General features: G+C 41.7%; 1 protein-coding gene across 1 annotated transcript in view; it reads right to left on the reverse strand.

Moving 5' to 3' along the window:
* Positions 1–276: 276 nt before the first annotated feature.
* The window catches only part of LOC138249944 (amine oxidase [flavin-containing] A-like), a 468,327-nt gene continuing 449,546 nt past the window's right edge, over positions 277–19,057 (reverse strand). Inside the window, exons 12-15 of the mRNA XM_069204200.1 lie at positions 8,475–8,572; positions 6,296–6,407; positions 4,668–4,730; positions 277–806 (exon numbers count right to left, since the gene is read on the reverse strand). Of these exons, the coding sequence (XP_069060301.1) occupies positions 651–806; positions 4,668–4,730; positions 6,296–6,407; positions 8,475–8,572 (429 nt within the window). The 3' untranslated portion in view covers positions 277–650. The remainder of the gene's footprint in view (positions 807–4,667; positions 4,731–6,295; positions 6,408–8,474; positions 8,573–19,057) is intronic.

Below are 19,057 nucleotides of genomic sequence, written 5' to 3' on the forward strand. Positions count from 1 at the left end.
TGGCAATTGCTCAGGGTAGCATTTCAATCCATTGTTTTTCACCCACTGTGCCACTCCAGTCAGAGGTCTAGCTAATGCAAATCAGTACTGATCCTGTCCCTCATGAAAATAATCCATCCTGAACCTCAGTAATCTCACCCCTCCCTGCAGCACATTGCTTTTTAGTTGAGACATTAGAGGTTCACAACTCCCCCAAGTCTCAGTGAATAAGCTATCCCCTGATGTCAAGCCATTCAAATGAATGGAGTAAGAGAGACACAAGAACAGTCTTTTTTCGAATTACTAAATGTGCACAGATAATTAATTTATTGATAAACACAGTACAGAGTTAATTTGTTCAATGCTGGCGTCATGTAGTGTGCAACCCCTGACCCAATTAAGGTTTTGCTCTTAAAAATGTTCACACTGTATTATGACCAAAGAAACAAATGTATTGAATTCTGAAGAAAAGGATTCTTTGATACATAGCTTGAAAGCAAATTTCACTTTGACTTGTTAATTACGTTCCACCCAAACATTTGAACACACGCAATTGTTTTTAACACCAATTACCTAGGCACAAGCTATTTTGCGTTGGCTGCATCATTTTGAGTGGCTAGGGTGGCTTTTAAAACCGTAGACCTTTTTGTACAGCAAATCAAGGAGCGTCTTCAGTTTCTAACCAATATCCCCCTTTTGTGAGCTAGGAGTCCGACAACGGCAGCTGAAGTCACAACAAGAGAAAATCCACAGAACTTCAGTAGGCCCTGCACCGATGGAAGGTTCCTCTCCCAAAATGTTGTAGGGAAGGGCAGCGCCGGCACGTCCTGAGAAAAGATAGCTACTATTAGACTTTAGACACCAAGTTATTTGACTAAAAAGACAGATATGGCTCTACCAAAATTATGTACAACTGTAGCTTTCTGAGGTTTTGAAGCTAGCCATATAAACAGTTTTCTACAAAACACGAAAATTAGGTCCATTTTGGTTTACCTTAGTGGGTTATCTTGTATGCATGAAGTGCAAGAGTGGATGTACAGGGTATTCTACTATAAAATACTCCACCAAAGGCCTGTGCTCCAACAGAAGTTTACCAAGATCTGGTGGTTGGTATAATACTCAACTTAGGTTTCTGGGTCCTGTAAAAGAATTGTATTCCATTATGGTTCATGTGCTGCAATAGTACTGCACTCAGTTTCCTGTGTTAGAAATTACTCCCCTGCAGGTTTTGGGGCCCATATTTTCTTTATACAGAACACTCTACCCAAGGTTGTAGGTCAAGTGTTACAATTGGCCATAGGACCTGTCTTAGAACAGAATTCAATCTTGCTTGTTGTGTTGGAATACTACTTCTCAGTCCCAGTCCCAGTCCCAGTCCCGTGCTGCAACAAGCAGTAATCCACCCATTTTTGGCACTGGAATGGAACTCCATTCACAGTCATGTTTGGAATAGAACTCAACCAAGGTCCAGGTTCCCTTGTTGGAATTCCACCTAGGGCCCTATGCTGACACAGTAATCCATCCAGAGTCCAGGGTCCAGTGTTGAAATTGTACTCTGCCAAAGTTGCTCTATTGGAAGTGACTCCACATAAGGTCCTTTTTTGGACTAATAGTCCATCCCATCTCTAGGCCGCTACATAGAAAAGTACTTCACCTAGAGCTGGTGTTGGAACCTAGGTCCCACCCATCAGACATTATAAAACATATTGTTTACAACACATGCCTTTTCCAATGATTTTCACAACAAGTTGCAATTTACAATGCATTGTTTTGCAGTGTCATATTTTGGAATGCACTATTGTGTTTTTTATATATATGTATATATATATATATATATATGTGTTTATTTACAAATATACACACACATATATATTTTGGGGAAAAATCTTCCAAAGCCCTATATATTTATTTTCCAAACACATGCGGCTGCCAGTCTCCTTCCAAAATGCTGGAGGTGCCATAATGGTGCTTCCCACTCCACACCACAACATCCAAGGAACTCCCACTCAAATAGTGGAGGCCGGCACTTGACGACGTTTATCTGTTTATTATGGCTACATCAGAAACATGCATGTCCTCAAGTGCCTCCTCCGCTTATTGTGTGGGAGTTCCTTGCTTGGAGATATAACTATATGACTATATATCTATCTATATATATAGCTCTCTCTCACACTCTCTCTCTCGTCACTGGGTAGTTATTGTAAGGACCTAGGCCATATGTACGGACACTTTTTCCCAGAGACACAGAATGGGTAAAAACGTTTGCTACGTCTGGCCCCTAGTTTCTATAAAAAAAATGTTTTTAGTTTTGCTAATGTCTTTGGCGCCGTTTGATGAATTTTCACAAAATGTTCAAAACATATACTTTGTTAAGTTCTGCTACTGTCTTGGAAGTTTCAGGGTGATCTGTCAAGCGGGGGCAGAGAAAAATGGGGGTTCCAAAAGGAGTTTTCCCCGTTCATTTTTTCACAGGACCTTTAGACACGTCTACAGCCCGAACCACTGAACAGAATTACACCAAATTTGGCACGAAGGTAGATTCTGTTAGGCTGATCACACATTTTGTGATCTGGTGTAAATCTGTACAGTAGTTTTGGAGTAATTCAAGGCCAAATAATATAGATATATAGGGACGTGGATCCCTGTGGGTCGATCAGCAGATCCACGCGCCACAGGAAGAATCTGATTGGCTGACAGCAACCGGACAGAAAAGTTGCAGCTGCCATTTTGTTTGTTGCATGGGTTCGAGGTGGGAAAAGAGGAGAGGGAAAACACATAAGGGGTCAGGATACAGGTACGCTGACCCCATAGAATAGGACACATAGAGGGGTCTCGTGGCAAAAAGTGCCCAATTATTTTTCTTTCGTCTTTGGACCCAAAACCCCAGATTTTCCGATTACTTCTGGATTAAGATGAACCTCTGCCAAGAAGAATAGCTTGATGCTTGAGGAGGACCCGCCACTTTGTCTGTTGCTTTGCTGTGCTGGCCTGCTGCTGCTGCTGCTGCTTCTGCCAGAAGAGGGAACGAACTGAACTTTGCATTCTGAACTCCTGCTTGTGAAGTTTCTCCAAGGGCTTGGACTGAGCTTTCCCCCTGTTCTGAAGTCTCAGGGACATCAAAGACTTAATTTGCCAGTGCCTGGGCTATTCTGCTGGGAGTACTGACTTGCCATTAGAAGTGGAAGTTAGTAACCTGTGGGGGAAAATCGATGTACACCTGTATCAGAAAAATCGACGCACACCCCATCCCGTGGATGAAAATTCAACGTAGAACCTGCCTCGCGGCTGGAGAAACTACATAGCGCCTGTTCTTACTGCGGACTCTTCCCACAGTGCGTCGGAATTTTCCATCCACAGATCATGGGCATCAAAGTCTTCAACATACCCGCAAGGACCCAAGGCTGGGCACCCAGAATCGGTGCATGCCCTCCGGTGCAAGTAAAGAATCGACGCATGATCTCACTTGCGAGTAAGAATCGACGCATTGCTTGGTTTTTTTGATGCACCGTCACCCTTGCTGCTTCATTTTTTAAGCATACCAGGTACTTTGTATTAATGAAACATATCCATTGATTTCTATGGATTAAGATGCTTTTTATTTTAAACATTCATATCTTTGCTTGTGTACGTTGGATTTTTGGCCTTTTAGTCTTGTTTGATTTAGATAAATATTGGCTATTTTTCTACACTGGTGTGGAGTCCCTTTGTGGTGTTTTCACTGTGTTACTGTGTGTGTTTGTACAAATACCTAACACATTGCCTCGGAGATAAGCCTGACTGCTTGTGCCAAGCTACCAAGGTGGTGAGCAGGGGTTATGTGATCTGTGTATCTCCCTTGTCCTGACTAGAGTGAGGGTCCCTGCTTAGAGTGCAAACTGACTGCCAACGAGAGACGCCATTTCCAACAGGGAGGAGGAAAAGAAGGGAAGGAAAAGTAAGATAGGAAGGAATCTAAGAGGGGAAGAAATTACCTGTGCATATATCCTGAATTTTGTGATTTTCAATGTGCCTGCATGTGTGTTGGCTGTTATGTCTATGTTCATAGGTGCCTGTCTGTGTCACATCTGCAACTGCAGTTTCCTTGTCAGTGATATGGGAGGTAGTTGTGCCCCTGGAATGTAGGCAGTGCCAAGATCTAGGGCCTTATCTACGTTTGGCAGATGGGTCCTCCTTCACAAATGCCATAACGTAACAAACCTTGATGAAGCCCCCCCCTGCAAAGTACCTGGAGGTGGAACCTCCCATCTCGACTAGTCAGAGGCCTGCCGCCTGTGCACAGTGTACTGTGCTGTGCTGAGGGGGGCCCCTGGAGCTCACCCCCCCCCCCACATTGCGGATGCTGTGGGACGCTTTGTTACACCACTGCACAAATGTGTTGGGTACCCCATCCATCCTAATATGACAGACCGGATATACGCCACATTTTGAAAGAGTATGCTGTCTTCTAAACCCTAAATAACGTCCTTAATACCTACTCAGAACTGCACAACAAGCTCAGGGTGATTTAAGCATATCTTGCACCTTTTGCTGCAATAGTGATTTAAAAAATGTGAAATGTGTTCCAGTAGGCATGCACTCTGCCACATCTGATGGTCATTATTGGCTAGTAGTTCACTGTTAAAATCAGATTTGTGCACTGTTGAATTCATTGTGTAAAGGGGTTAAATATGACATGTAGGGATACCTACCACTGACTCTGGCTCTGGTTTCCAGATTTCCCCCTTCGAGATTTTCCCCATGCTGCACAGTATCTGAAATAAATATGTAAGTAGTTAGACTATATCAAATTTCACTGTAGCCGTTAAAAAAGAAATGTTAAACCGCAATTCGAAAGTTCTTACAGACTGTCAGTTTAACATCCAAGCTTAAGAGCAATATAATATTACATAAAAAGTGAGTTCAACATTCTGTATTAATTAGCTGTGGAAATTCGAGATACCCACTTCAAGCTGAGGACTCTCATAAATGAATGGTTGGGCAAGACGAACACACCATAGTTTATTCTCGAAAGTTTATTTGGTTCAAGTTGAGAAATAATTTGAAATGGAAATATTCTATTAGGTTATTCATTTATCATCCACATTCTTAATACTGCAATTGCCTTAACCCCGCACAATTATTAGGTAGAGCATGATTCCTGGCTAAAAAGGGATTTTGGGGCTTAATATCATGGAGATTAGATTTTTTTCCAACGTATTGCCCACAATTAAATATGTATGTGTTGACATTTGTCTTTACCGTTTTTTACGTGACACTATCTGCTCACTATTTAATTTGGGATGTAAAGATAAGACAAATACTGAATTATGCACTACGACCATTAACCGGGTCTGGTTCTTTGGTTCTGTTGCGCTATGGAATTTATATCTCTACAATATGAAACTGCCTTGTGTCAATAGATGGGTCTGTAGTTTTCAGCACCCTCCTTTGGGATTTTCATGGTCACGCATCAGAACTGGAAGAACGCACACTTTAATAAAGTGTTTTTATTTGTGTTTTTGTATAAAACGCAGTGGTTTGTACTGTCCTGATGTAGTGAGATTTTTTTTTTTTAATTTTAGTTATAGTCAAACCTCTTTAGATGTTATAAAACTTGGCATTTTCTAATAATCCTTAGAAAGCAGCATTTTGTAGCGCAACATGTTAGCTGTTTTGGCTGATACTGAAACAAGTATCGAAGATATGTTCTGAAGAAATCTATTTAATAAAAATCAAAATAACAATTACACAAACCAGGAAAATTGGAGTTCTCTGCCTCTTTTGATACTGGAATTAAAAGTAAACTCACAGACTGGCTGATTAATGTGAGAGGCTGAAGACGCACCTTCTGTGTTGGCCCTGCTTTGCCCTCAGGCTGAGTTAGGCCTCACCATAAAAAAGGCCCAGTGAGACTTTTGTATACCTAACCTTCCTTCTGTAAGGTGGATTGTCTCAGAGACTTCTGGGCCCTAGAGACCTCAGCAAGGATCTCCGTGTATTCACGAATGCTTGGTGTAGACCCAGTGAGCTAGCGCGATGCCGGACGTCTCCTCCAATCAGATGGATTGATTTGGCGATTTCTGACAAGTGGAATTCTTGTCAAGCTGACTTACTCAGTGACCGAAATAGTCACTACCTGTATTAGCATCTCATTCACTCTCACACTCTAATTTCAGAGGGCAGCCATGCTTCAACTCGCCGTCTGGTTCCTGGTTGCTGTGCAGGTTTCACGCTCTCAGCCAAATCTCTTTGAAAATGAAGTATGTAGATATTGCTTTTTAGAGAAAAGGAATTGAAAAAGTCAACCCCATTCTGAGCAATTGTGATATTTCAGTACCTCTCTCGCTGCTCGTTCTCCGGCTTGAACTGCACCTTCCATGTAGCCACTCCACTGTGTAGCTGTTTCTGTGCCAGCAAAGTATATTCGGCCAACAGGCTCACGAATTACCCTTTAAAATAACGTGTCAATGTAAAAAAAGGGTAAGTATTGTTTTAGAGAATGTATTGCACAGTCACATTTTATCAAAACATCCCATGTACTTTTTAGTGTAAACAACTGAAGTGAACATTTAAAGAAGGGAGCAGCTATCAGAAGGTCATGACGCAAGCATGACTACGTATACAAGAAAAGTAAAATAAGGTACAATTGTGACGACTGAAGAAAACAATCATAAAATGAAAAGAAAACGTGATCTGAGCTATATTGGGGACAAAAAGGTCACTGAGGGAAAAATACAGAAACTATCACGTTTAGATTCTTAGGAGGAAGCTCAGTACAGAATAAAGTAAAAATGTATAACTAATTCAACTCAGTAAAACTGCATTTTAGAATCAAAATCAGATTTTTTTTAAAATTGTGACATACCGCAGTTACAAATGAAGGCATGAATTAGGTAGGTGCAGTTTCCATTGAGAGATGTTTTTGATTTGCTAATTAGTTTGGCATTCATTGACAAATCTGTATTGGGGGCAGAGCTTCAGGAGGGTTGTTTGGGGTGTTACACCCAGCGGTGGCTGCTCCATATGGGCAAATGAGCGTTGACCCGCCTAGGCAGCAAAAGTGAAAAATAAAATGATTATAAACTATGTTTATTACCATTTAATTTTTTACTCTGGGAGACCGAGCTGCAAGGGCAGGGCAGGGCCATTGCTGCAGATTGGCAGCAGAGAGGAGTGGTGACAGAAGTTTAAAGTGTGCATGTCATTTTGGCTGGCTGTCTTGCGAGGGCTAGACTGACATGCACACTTTAAATCTCTCCAACCCAAGTAAACAATAGTTAAATATTTCAAGAACCACTTTAATAAATGGTTACAATCAGTTTACTGTAGTTGTTGTTAAACAATGTAAAAGGTATGGGGCCAATTCAAAAAGCTAGTTGGTGTATGTCAAGTAATGCTACCTTATGTACTCTAAATGCATTTCACAGACCTCTGGGAGGAATATCTGCCTCTTCTATTGTTTCTGATGGGTGATTTATGCTCTAGTGGAGATTTCCTACATATTACATGCAGAAATTAGTAGTAAACGTGGAAGAGACCAGAGGAATGGGGGACATGGGAAATAATTAATACAAAATGGGTAGGGTTAAGACAAGTGAAAGAAGGGGTTTATGGAGGGACATGCTAATGCAAACACACACCCACTTAAGAGTAAGAACATTGAAATTTACAAAAATGCACATTTAAATCTATTGCAATAGATTTAATCTAAGGCTGGGCTTGAGTATTTACACATCTATTGTCAATAAAACAGGCTTACGTGCACTCCAGCCCAGTCTAGTGCCACACATGGCTAACTACTCGTACTGCACCACGCTTCCATAGAAATTAATGAAGACAGGGACTAACACTAACATGTAGGGAACCCTATGAAATAAAATTTGAAAGTAAAATTTTAAATAAAACTGTATTAAAATGAAGTTCAATTTAAAAATGTTTTTAATATTCAAAAAATGTAATTTTAACATACATAACAATGTAATGCAACATTTTGTAAATTATAATTTATTTGAAAGTAAAATATTCACAAATAAAATTATACATAACTTCCATTCAAGGCTCAACACAAATTATACTACAAGGTATGGGGAGGAGAAATTAACATTCTAATTTATTTATTTCATTACACATAATTAAATACAAATTAAAAATAATGTAAAATGTGTTCATACGTAGGTTTTAATGGAGGAGTGCTGTTACTGTGGAAGTCATAGGTAAATAGGAGTAAGGTAAATGTGTTTAATGAATTTTCATTAAAATATGTATGTTTTATTCATTTATAATTATCTGCACATATCTGTACAAATGTGGAAAATTATTTACTGAAACTTTTCACTCATAAATGTAAATACAGTCCCAGGAGTCTTCATTTATGTGAAAATCTAGACACATAAATGATGTATTCCATCCACGATTAGGTTTACTCCTAGGTGTATATGTAACTCCACACATGAGGAGATGTACACACGCAAATTTCTCTTCGTGATTAGGGCACAATGGAATCTAAATCACCATACCTTCCAAACTGAGTCATGATTCCTGGTGGAAAGTAACACGTGTAACATCCACCTGAATACTGCTCCTCACACCAGTCCTTCTCTTCATAGTGTACTGGCTGCAAAACAAAGTTTCAAGAAATCAATGTAACATGATTCAATGACTACTGCAGTACTGCACACCACTAACAACAATGGGGACATGTAGATGTTCTCCTAACATGTCACAACTCCTTCACAAAACAGACCATTTTACTGAAATGTCTCTAAGAATCAATGGCTATAGATGAACATGTTTACTGATGAGTATTTCTGTCCTTTAGTCATGACTATTGTCCTCAGCATCAGACAAATCCAGTTTGATTTTTCCAGGAGACACCATTATGACATCATTGTACCTTTCAGTAAATCCTATCATGTGGATGTCGGTTAGTATTCTCTAGCACAGGATGTGATGAAACAAAAATTCATGACACGTGGAGTGTGCATGGTCTCCAGTTCAGCTGTTGCTTACTAAGTACTGTGGGCCTGGAAGTCTCAAATATTTTTATCATATTTGTTTGTGTTCTGACCAGGATTGGGATTCAAATGTCATGGATCAATGAAACCTCAGAGGGTATAGAGTGTAAAGAGTGTCAGTATTTTTCGCCATTTAATTAGTTGGCTTTACCTATGTGGACCAGGATCCAAAGGGTTCTGTGCACCAGGGACACACAGGTATACATGAAATACACTGCAGGCAAAGTGCTAAGAAAAAGCTTTATGCATTGTATACCTGTTTAAAGAAAAAGCATTAGAGGAAATGATCTGTATGTACTACATAAACTTCAAATACCAGATACTTTAGTTTAAACTGTATTCATGTTTCATAATAAACATATTTATTGCTCCTGGATGCGTATTTGAAGGAGGTCATATTACAGAACCTCCAAAACTCAAACATTATTTTTCTGGAGCAGGTCCTCATGCCAGTTTCCCTTGTGACATTCTCCTATCCAGCTTACCCACTGCCACTCTCTGCTACCTTGTTTCTGCTCTTTTGTTTGCTCCTTTTTTCCTCTATTCCGCTCGTTTTTCTGATCTGTTTTCACTCTTTTCTGCTCATTTTCTGCTTCTTTTTCCCTTCGTTTCTGAGTGTTTTCTGCTTTGTTTTCACTCCTGTTCATTTTTGCCCTGCTTGCCTTTTCTGCTCTTTCTCCTCTCTTCCTGCCATTTTCCACCTCCTGCCACCCAGTGCCCTGCCCTCCACTAGGACCTACTTAATGGAGGCCGGAGCACAACTCCACTGATCAGGTCCTCCTGCCAGCTCCCCCTGTTAAAGTCTCCTGTCCAGCTTGCCCCCTGTCACCCTTTGCTACCTGATTTCCGCTCTCTTGTCTGCTCCTTTTCTCCTCTGTTCTGCTAATTTTTCGGCTCTGTTTTCACTCTTTTCTGCTCATTTTCTGCACATTTTTCACTCTTTTCTGCTTGTTTTTGCATTCAGGGGCGGCTTCTGCGCTGTGGCAGAGGAGCATCACCACTCTCAAGCAGCAGCTGCTGCAAAACCTTTACAACAAAACCATAATAAACTATGATTATTATGGTTTTGTTGAAAAAGGGGTGGGCCATGGGGAGTGACAGCGACCTAGGGGGAGTGCACAGCACATCCCACAGTGTGCATGTATGTTTAGCCGGCCATCTCGGGCCAGCCAAACTCACATGTGCACTAGGATCTCTCCAACCCAGCTGGAGCCAGCAGGCAGAGACTTCCAATCTGCCTTGGAACGCCCAGCCAGGGTGCTCTGTCCAATCCTAACGCTGCTTTCATGCAGCTTTAGGATTGGCCGCAGGGCAGGCTGGGAGCCTGTGCCTGCAACTTCTGGCAGCCAGATGAGCAGACCGCAACGGCGCAACGAGAAAGGTAAGTTTTTAAAAACTATTATATATTTTTTTAATTCCCCCACCACGCACTGCGCCGCCCCACCCCTTTTCCCTCCCATGAGTCATGACTGTTTGACCTGCTTGCCTTTTCTGCTCCTTCTCCTCTCTTCCCCATTTACGTCCTCATGTCATTTCCTGTCTCCCACCACCCAATGCCCCTCCAGGGACTCACTTAATGGAGGCTGCAGCACGACCCCATTGAGCAGGTCCTCGGGCTAGCTCTCCCTGTGTCCGTCTCCTGTCCAGCTTTCCCACTGCCAACCTTCTGACTGGTTTCTACTGATTTGTCTGCTCCTTTTTGCCTCTGCTCTGGTCGTATTTCTGCACTTTTTCTCCTGTTTTCTGCTCGTTTTTTACTCCTTTTTCACCTTTGTTCTGCTTTTCTACTGTTTTTCCCTCTTTTATGTTAATTTGTCTGCCCCATTTTCACTCTTTCCTGCAAATTTTGGTCCTGCTTGCCTTTTCTGCTCCTTCTCCTCTCTTCCCCATTTCACTCCTCCTGCTGTTTCCTGCCTCCCGCCACCCAGCGCTCTGCTCTCCCCCAGTACCTATTTATTAGCCGCTGTAGCACGGCACGTCAAAGGAGTGCCAAAGGCAAGTCCGTCTGCACCCATCCGCACCTGGACGACGCTAAGCACCAGGGCCCCTGGCCCTCACACCACCCACCACTACACTGCCAAGGAGCTCCGGGCCCTGGACCCCATTCACCGGATCAACTGCTGCCACACGTCCTCCCCGGAGTCAACCAAAGGACTCTTCACCTGCTGCCACTGCCACTTCATATGCAACACAGGTCCGCCAGCTCGCACAGAACCCTCCACCACTTCCTCCCAGAAGACCACAAACAACTGGGAACATCTCCAGTGCATCCTGTTTAACACCCGATCCATCTGCAAGCACACCACGGAAATCTGCATCATCACCCTCTCCTTGGATGTTGTCACTGAGAACTAGCTCAACCCCTCCTCAAATCCTGACATCACCACTACAACTCCCGAAGGTTACAAGATGATACACTGGGATCACCCCAACAAACTCAAAGGGGACACTCCCATCATCTTCAGAGAAACCATCCGATGCACCGTAACCAATGACGACCCCATCCTTCTCATGGAACACCTCAACTTCCAACTACAGACCGACGCCAAGACCACAATAAGAGGCACCCTTGTACAGAGACCTCCGGGGCCCTTGGCAGCCTCCTTGGATGCCATCTCTAACATCATCTTACCACTAGCCATCGACTCCTACCACTCAGCAACCTTAATTTCCACATCGACGACCCCACAACACCAACTCCACCTCCCTCATCAAGAACCTGAACAACATTGGCTTCACCCAACTGTTTTTTTAATCCATGCACAAAGCCAGTCACACTCTTGACGCCATCTTAACCTCCAGCAACAGAATCAAATTAAGCCATGCCACAAATCTCGCCTGGACCGACCATGTCATCATCTGCTTCATAATCTCCGACACTCAGCATGACATCCCTGAGCATCACAGCTCCTCCCACCGCAGCTGGAGCAAGGTAACCGAGACACAGTGGAGACATACACTCAGCACCACCCAAACTGAAGCACCATCAGACCTTGACCAAGCCGTCCCCAACTTCTCCCCATGGATCACCAAATGCACCGACAAAGTCGGCATGTTGAAACCAGCAAAACACAGCAAATCCTCAAATCACGCCAGCTGGTACACCCCAGAACTCAGAACCATCAAGCGCGAATGCTACAGACTCGAGAAATGTTGACACGCCACAAGGAACCAATCTGAACGAGGTGCCCGTAAAGCAGCCTTCAGTAACTACCACCTACGCATTAAGTAATCCAAGAAAGCAGCCATCACAGCCTGCATCAACATGGTGGCCACCACACAAAGGAGCTCTTCAAAACAGTCAAGGAATTCTCCAACCCAATAGCTACAGAAAATACCATCCACCCCTCCCAAGAACTCTGAGACTCCCTCTCAGAATAGTTCCACAACAAGATCGCCTCCATCTACAACAATTTAGACCCTCAACCCATGTCTCTCAACCTCAAAGACCTCAACTAACAAATGCACACCAGCCAAATTATCACCAGCTAGTCCCTGCTCACCATTCAGACCACTGCCGCCATCATGTATTCCATCCCCTCAGGCGCACCCACTGCCCCCAATGAATCATCAACCTCTGAACCATCCCAATCAGTACCAAACTCACTAGAATCATCAATTCCTCCTTCTCCACAGCATCCTTCCAGACAGCTGGAAAAAAGCAGAGATCAGACCTCTTCTAAAGAAACCCTCCGCTGACCCCAGTGATCTCAGAAATTACCATCTGATCTCCCTGTTCCCTTATCCGGCCAAAGTTTGCGAGAAAGCCATTAACCAACAATTCACTGAACGCCTGGAACAAAACCACCTACTTGACACCTCACAATCAGGTTTCTGAGCCAACCACAGCACTGAGACAGTGCTGATCGCCCGCCACAGATGACATCAGGTACCTCCTTGACAGCAGAGAAACTGTGGCCCTAATCCTCCGCTACCTCTTTGCTGCATTCAACACCATCTCCCACCACACTCTCCTCAACAGAGTCTACCACATCTGGATACATCGAAACCTGACATACTGGTCGAACTAAGAGCATCCGTCTGCCTCTCTACACCTTTGAACCCAAAGACACCATATGCGGCGTACAACAAGGATTTTCCCTCAGCTCCACCCTGTCCAACACCTACATGACCCCCATTGCAGACATCGCCAGAATTCACAGACTCAACATGATCTCCTACGCTGACGACACTCAACTAATCTTATCGCTCACTGAGAATGCCTCTAACATCAAAAAACAACTTCTGCGATGCCATGACCAACGTAGCCAACTGGATGAGAGATAACTGCCTCAAACACAACTCTGGCAGGCCAGAAAAACTTATCTTCAGGAAGAGTGCCTCCACTTGGGACCACAGCTGGTAGACAGCAGAACATGGACCAACACCCACTCCCACAGATCATGCACTCAACCTAGGCATCACCCTCAACAACAACTGACCATGAAATGACAAGTCAATGTAGGCGCATAGATCTGAATAAACTAGCTTTTTACAATGTTAATATCATAGTATCAAAACAAAATTGACAACCACTTTAAACACCAGATCAATGGATACAGATTTTACAAAGAATACTTGAAACAAGACTTAACTTGAATCAACAATCCTGTTGCAGAATCACTTTAATGACCATGATAAATACAACACACAAGAAAAGGTTACAAAAAGGTCACGAGTGACAGATTTCATGAAAGATGATAGCCAATGATGTTCTGAAGGCTCCAAGCACAGTATAGCCAGACTGGAGTATTTTCCACAAAATCTAATGAAGTACATTTTTGTTTCAGATTTTTCCATCCAGAGCAAAGCAAATCAAGAAAAAGATTGAAAGATATTTGTCAATTTTACAGAAGGAACAAAATTGCAAGGATATAAAGAAGGTTTTCTAAACCATCCTACGTTTGCCTTCCAGAAGAGTGTCAACATTAAGGAAAAATTATGTGATAAAAGCAAGAATGTCCATTTTATACTGAATGGGATAACTGAAGGTAATTCTATTCCATCACACAATGATGCCTACTGCAGAGCTGTTATTCAATGTTATGAAATCACACATCCATACTCTGGATACAAACTAAATGAAGATAAGAGAGACCTTCTGCTGTGACACAACCAATTGTATTTATCTTTTGCAATAACTATGGGCCTCATTACGACTTTGGTGGTCCGACCGTCGGACACCAAAGCCACAGGGATGAGGCCGCCATCAACCTGGGGGCCTCACCTCCCATCATATTATGATGTTTCCAAAGGCTGACAGTTGGAAATGTTGTATTATGACTTTTCTGCTAGTCAGTCTGGCAGAAACAGTGTGGCAGCATTGGCCTTGGCTCCCTTAAGGAAGCCGAGGTCAATGCAGTCGCACACCAGCACCCTCAGAATGTGCATTGTCTTCACAAGAAGCTGGGCTAGGTCGCCTCTTGTTCTCATCACCTACCTTGACTTTGAAATTGTTAAGTATTATTTTTATCTGTTATGTCTTAATATACTTAATCATTATAATAAATGGGCAAAAAGAAAGTAAATACTTCCCCTATTTTAGCAGGCCCTGGCAAAAAGTGCAGACACTGTTGAATACCCTTTCTAACTATTTAACCAGTATGATGAGTTACAAATAAATAAATTATTACTACAGAAGCTATAATAGAGGCTCAATTTAACAAGAAAACACAGAAACCCTACCATTACTAGTGATCCTTCTGACATAACAGACACTTTACAATAACCCGAAAAGGTCTCTTTGAGGAAAGCACAAGCCATGGTGAAGCCATGCATTAATAATGATGTGTTTTAAGTTGAAGACAGATGCCCTCGCCGCTCCCAATCATCTCTTTCCTTTCTCAACTTTCTTGTGTATCCAAGCCATCTGATTAGACAAAGAAAAGTGGTCTCATGACAGTAGACCTGGGCCTATAATGTGTGATGCAATGCAGTTATCTGATTATTATATGCTTAAAGCAGCTCGTAAATACCCAATTAGTAGGTGTGCTGGAAGCTTTTGATGGTAATCTGAAAGAAAACTAAAACAATTTATGTAACAGGGCTAAAACTGTCGATGTTTTAGTTGCTTTCTGTACTGATACTGTTAAGAATTTAGATCAACCTAATAAGGGAAATTTTTCTCAAATTATGGAAATGTTATTCATAATGTTAATTTAGACCCAATGCAAGTTCCAGGTTGTGTTAGGCCTACATCATATGCGTAAGCAACTGTGACACAGCCTACTAAAGGCCCTATGTTCACAGTTGATAGGGATGCCCAAAGCTGTAGGAAGACTACTGGGTGTAACAAAAAGAGGACTGAAAACCCATAGTATTGGACTTCTCTCCCCAAGCAACACCGTATGCTGCTGTGTTGACTAACGTACCACAGGTTAATAGACAGAACCACAATTGTAGGGTGCAATTGAAGAACAAAGCTGTCCAATTGTTGGGGAAATACACTAGAAACATACATATGCTGTACAAGGATATTTTAATGGTGCAACAAATTTATTGGATAGGAAAAGGATCCAAGACATATATGGGTGACTGTGTCATGATTAATTTTGATTCATCAAGGATGCTGGAGCATAATTTTTTTTTTAAAAAAAACACTTGTTTAAATAGCACAAATGTTAGATGCAAAATTTGTGGCAAGTAATCATACTTAAATGTTATATGCTTGCAAGTGAGACAATAAGTGCTGATTTAAGTTAGCCTAACTATCGATGCCATGAGAACTGAAAAGAATGCATCAACATTGAAAGCTCTGTTTTCCATGTTGAACTGTTATTTTCCACATTATGTTTTTTTCTTTTGCTGCAGATGTTGTAACTTTCCAGAACCCTTTAGTTAGTGAAAAGGCATTTGTTTTGTAATAGAAGACTGACAGAGAACTGATAGAGAGGCTCTCACTAGGAGGTGAGGAGACAAAAGGAAAGATGGATTGCAGAACTTGGATGAGGTATCTTTTCAAGGAGTAGTGTCTATGGTCCACTGTACAATTGTGAGAAAAAGGGGAGTTTACCTATTCACAGGAGTTTACTGAAGCCCTATTGGAGGATGCAGGAGACAAAAGAAAATATGTTTCCACCTAGAATACTGTGTGCTTATATAAGTGTGTGTTCCTAGAGCAGGACAGGTCTCTTTTCTTGGTACCATTTTCCTAGGACTTTTCCTCAGAGGGCTTTTTCCTTTGACTTCTCTCACCACACTGGCTGGGGATTCATCTCTAAGTTTCTTTTATCTCTCTGCAACAAGAGGTTGCTTAGCCTATTTCTTTGAAGTGTGCTGATTTATAACTGAGAATACTTTCCAGCTTGGCATGCAAAGGCTTTATGCTTATGCATTAGTTCATTCATCAGTATTCTTTATTGGGTATCTGAACTGACACATTTTTCCAATTTATTTAGATTATTGAACGCACTTGCTGTATTATTACAATATTTGCTGTAATCTTGACTAATATTGTATTCTATCTCATATTGAAATATCAATTATTGGATTATGTTAATTTCTAATGCTGAACCTTTAAAGACTACTTATTGAATAAAACAGTGAAAACTTAAACAAATTAAACAATAAAAACCTTTAACTCGCACAAATTCTCTTTATTGACTGTACAAAAAGTCCAGGGTGATTTAATGCTATGATATTAATGTAAATGATTGCCCCCATTTAGTTCTTCTTGTCGACAAATAAGGGTCAATACAACCAGTGGCAGGGGTTATTTGATGATCGCACCCAAAGACTGAGATATGGAATACCCCGCTCCATCAAGGACAGCCGAATGGGTCTTAGGTAAGGTGAGATATTATGGCCCAGAATTCTCCAATATATAACTTGTTCCATTGGGTTACTTTACAAGGCACCCTGTACTGCCAATTGTCAACAAGATCCTCCAAACTGTGCAGTTGCTCCCCCAAAGCAGCTCTTTAACTGTGTTATCAAAGAGATGGTTTAACTGTTTGGCAGGAGATACCACCCCGGAATGACTCTTGTGTTGCAGAAGTTTTATTAAGACCAGGAGCATGACCGAAAAGAATACGAATGATGGATGCTCAAAGTTAATTTCAAAGACTGCTTTTACATAACGGTAAAGAAAGGCACTTCAGCAGGACCATTGTTAGCTGTGGTCTTGCCTTCATCAATGGCCCAGTACTTTTAAACACTGGGTAAGGCTGGAGGTGTGTAAGGAGGTACATCTAAATTGAGTTTTCATTGTTGGAACATGGTAGAGGTTATCAATAAATTCTATACAGAGGAATGAGTCCAATTAATAAGGAACTTTACTGTTCTTTACTTTCAAGAAACAAGGAATGTAGAGCAGGAAAATATTAATGTATAAACAACTTTCCACTTGCCCACCTTACCCTCTTCTTCAGGTAGATCAAAAGAAGGGTTTTCAATCCATACCCTAGATTTTTAGCCAAATTGATGGATGACCCCACTTTCCAGATTATAGGTTTTGAATTTGGGAAGGGCGCACGTCTGATGCTTACAAATTATTACAATAATGTTTTTAACTATGAAAGAGTCAGGGGGCCTGATTTAGGATTTGGTGGAGGGAGGTACTCAGTCACAAATTTGACAGATATCCTGCTCGCCATATTAAGATCCTATGATAGCCTATGAAGACAGTAATATGGCAGACGGGATATCCGTCACATTTGTGAGTGACCTGTCAAACTCTAAATCAGGCCCAGAATTTTGATGGACTTAGGTAAAGATCTAAGGGCCAGATGTACAAAGCAGTTTTCAAGTCGCAAACGGCGAATTGGCCCGTTTGTACATGCCAAATAGCATTTTTCAAGTCGCGTAGCCCAAACTGCGATTTGGTAACTTGTTACCGAATCGCAGTTTGGGTTTTGCAATTCGGTATTAGGAAGGGGCGTGACAAGGGCATCCTTTCCTAATACCGAATTCAGATGGTATGTATGATTGTTTTGTGACCGCAAATGCAGTCGCAAAACAATCACAACCCATTCGCAAACGGGAAGGGGTCCCAATGGGACCCCTTCCCCTATGTGAATGTTAGCGAAAATATTTTTTCAGAGCAGGCAGTAGTCCCAGGGACCACTGCCTGCTCTGAAAAAATGAAAGAAAACTTTTCAATTTTCTTTTTGAAATGCATCTCGTTTTCCTTTAAGGAAAACAGGCTGCATTAAAAAAAAAAAAAGACTGCTTTATTTAAAAGCAGTCACAGACATGGTTGTCTGCTGTCTCCAGCAGGCCACCATCCCTGTGAGGGCGGCCATTCCCATTGGGGTCGCAAATTGCGACCTAGCCCATAAATATTCACGAGATAGGTCATTTGCAATCCCATTAGGAATCGCAAACAGTGTCATTGACACTATTGTACATCAAGTTTTGTGACTCGCAATTTGCAAGTCGCAAAACCTGATTTTTGTACATGTGGCTCATAGTTCTTTCACACTTAAGAATGTTCATGATTTACATTTTAAGTTGAGTATTTTAATGCCTAAATATGTCCAGGTGCCCCATGGAATACCTATGGCATAGTGGACTTTGAGGGTAACTATTAAGTACATTTTTCCAATGATCCATACGGAAGTATGCCTAATCATCTTTTGATCAATTATAACTTTGTGTCTGCGAACGAAGCTTGTGGATTAAATATCCCCTTTGCTGATACTTTTGTGAGCAGGAGTAATGTTTAAACAATAGATTTTATACTCTACTCGGAAATCTTGTCTGCCAATGTAGCTAAATCTGTGACACATGTTAATGATTTTACTGATCATTATCCCCAAAGCCATATAACACACCTTATGACTGTCCAACTCGAAATGCAGTGGGACATTACACTTAAATTGACTGGTAAGTAAATCTGCACAATTGGCATTAAATGTGCAAAATACTTACAAAGAAAAAAGGATTGTGCCTAATTGGTAGGCCCTAATTTCTCCTCCATGTCGCATCTGCCTTTTCTGCGACACTGCTAGGGCGCCTGCACTCTCCATCAGACTCCTCTTATACAATGGCGTTTTGTGTTTCTCTTCCTACCTATACTTCGTCAATTTTTGTAAACCCCTTACTGTTTATGTATCTAAATGTCACATTTCACCTCTCTTTCCCCC

The sequence above is a fragment of the Pleurodeles waltl genome, chromosome 8, assembly GCF_031143425.1.
Source record: "Pleurodeles waltl isolate 20211129_DDA chromosome 8, aPleWal1.hap1.20221129, whole genome shotgun sequence".
Classification (NCBI taxonomy): domain Eukaryota; kingdom Metazoa; phylum Chordata; class Amphibia; order Caudata; family Salamandridae; genus Pleurodeles; species Pleurodeles waltl.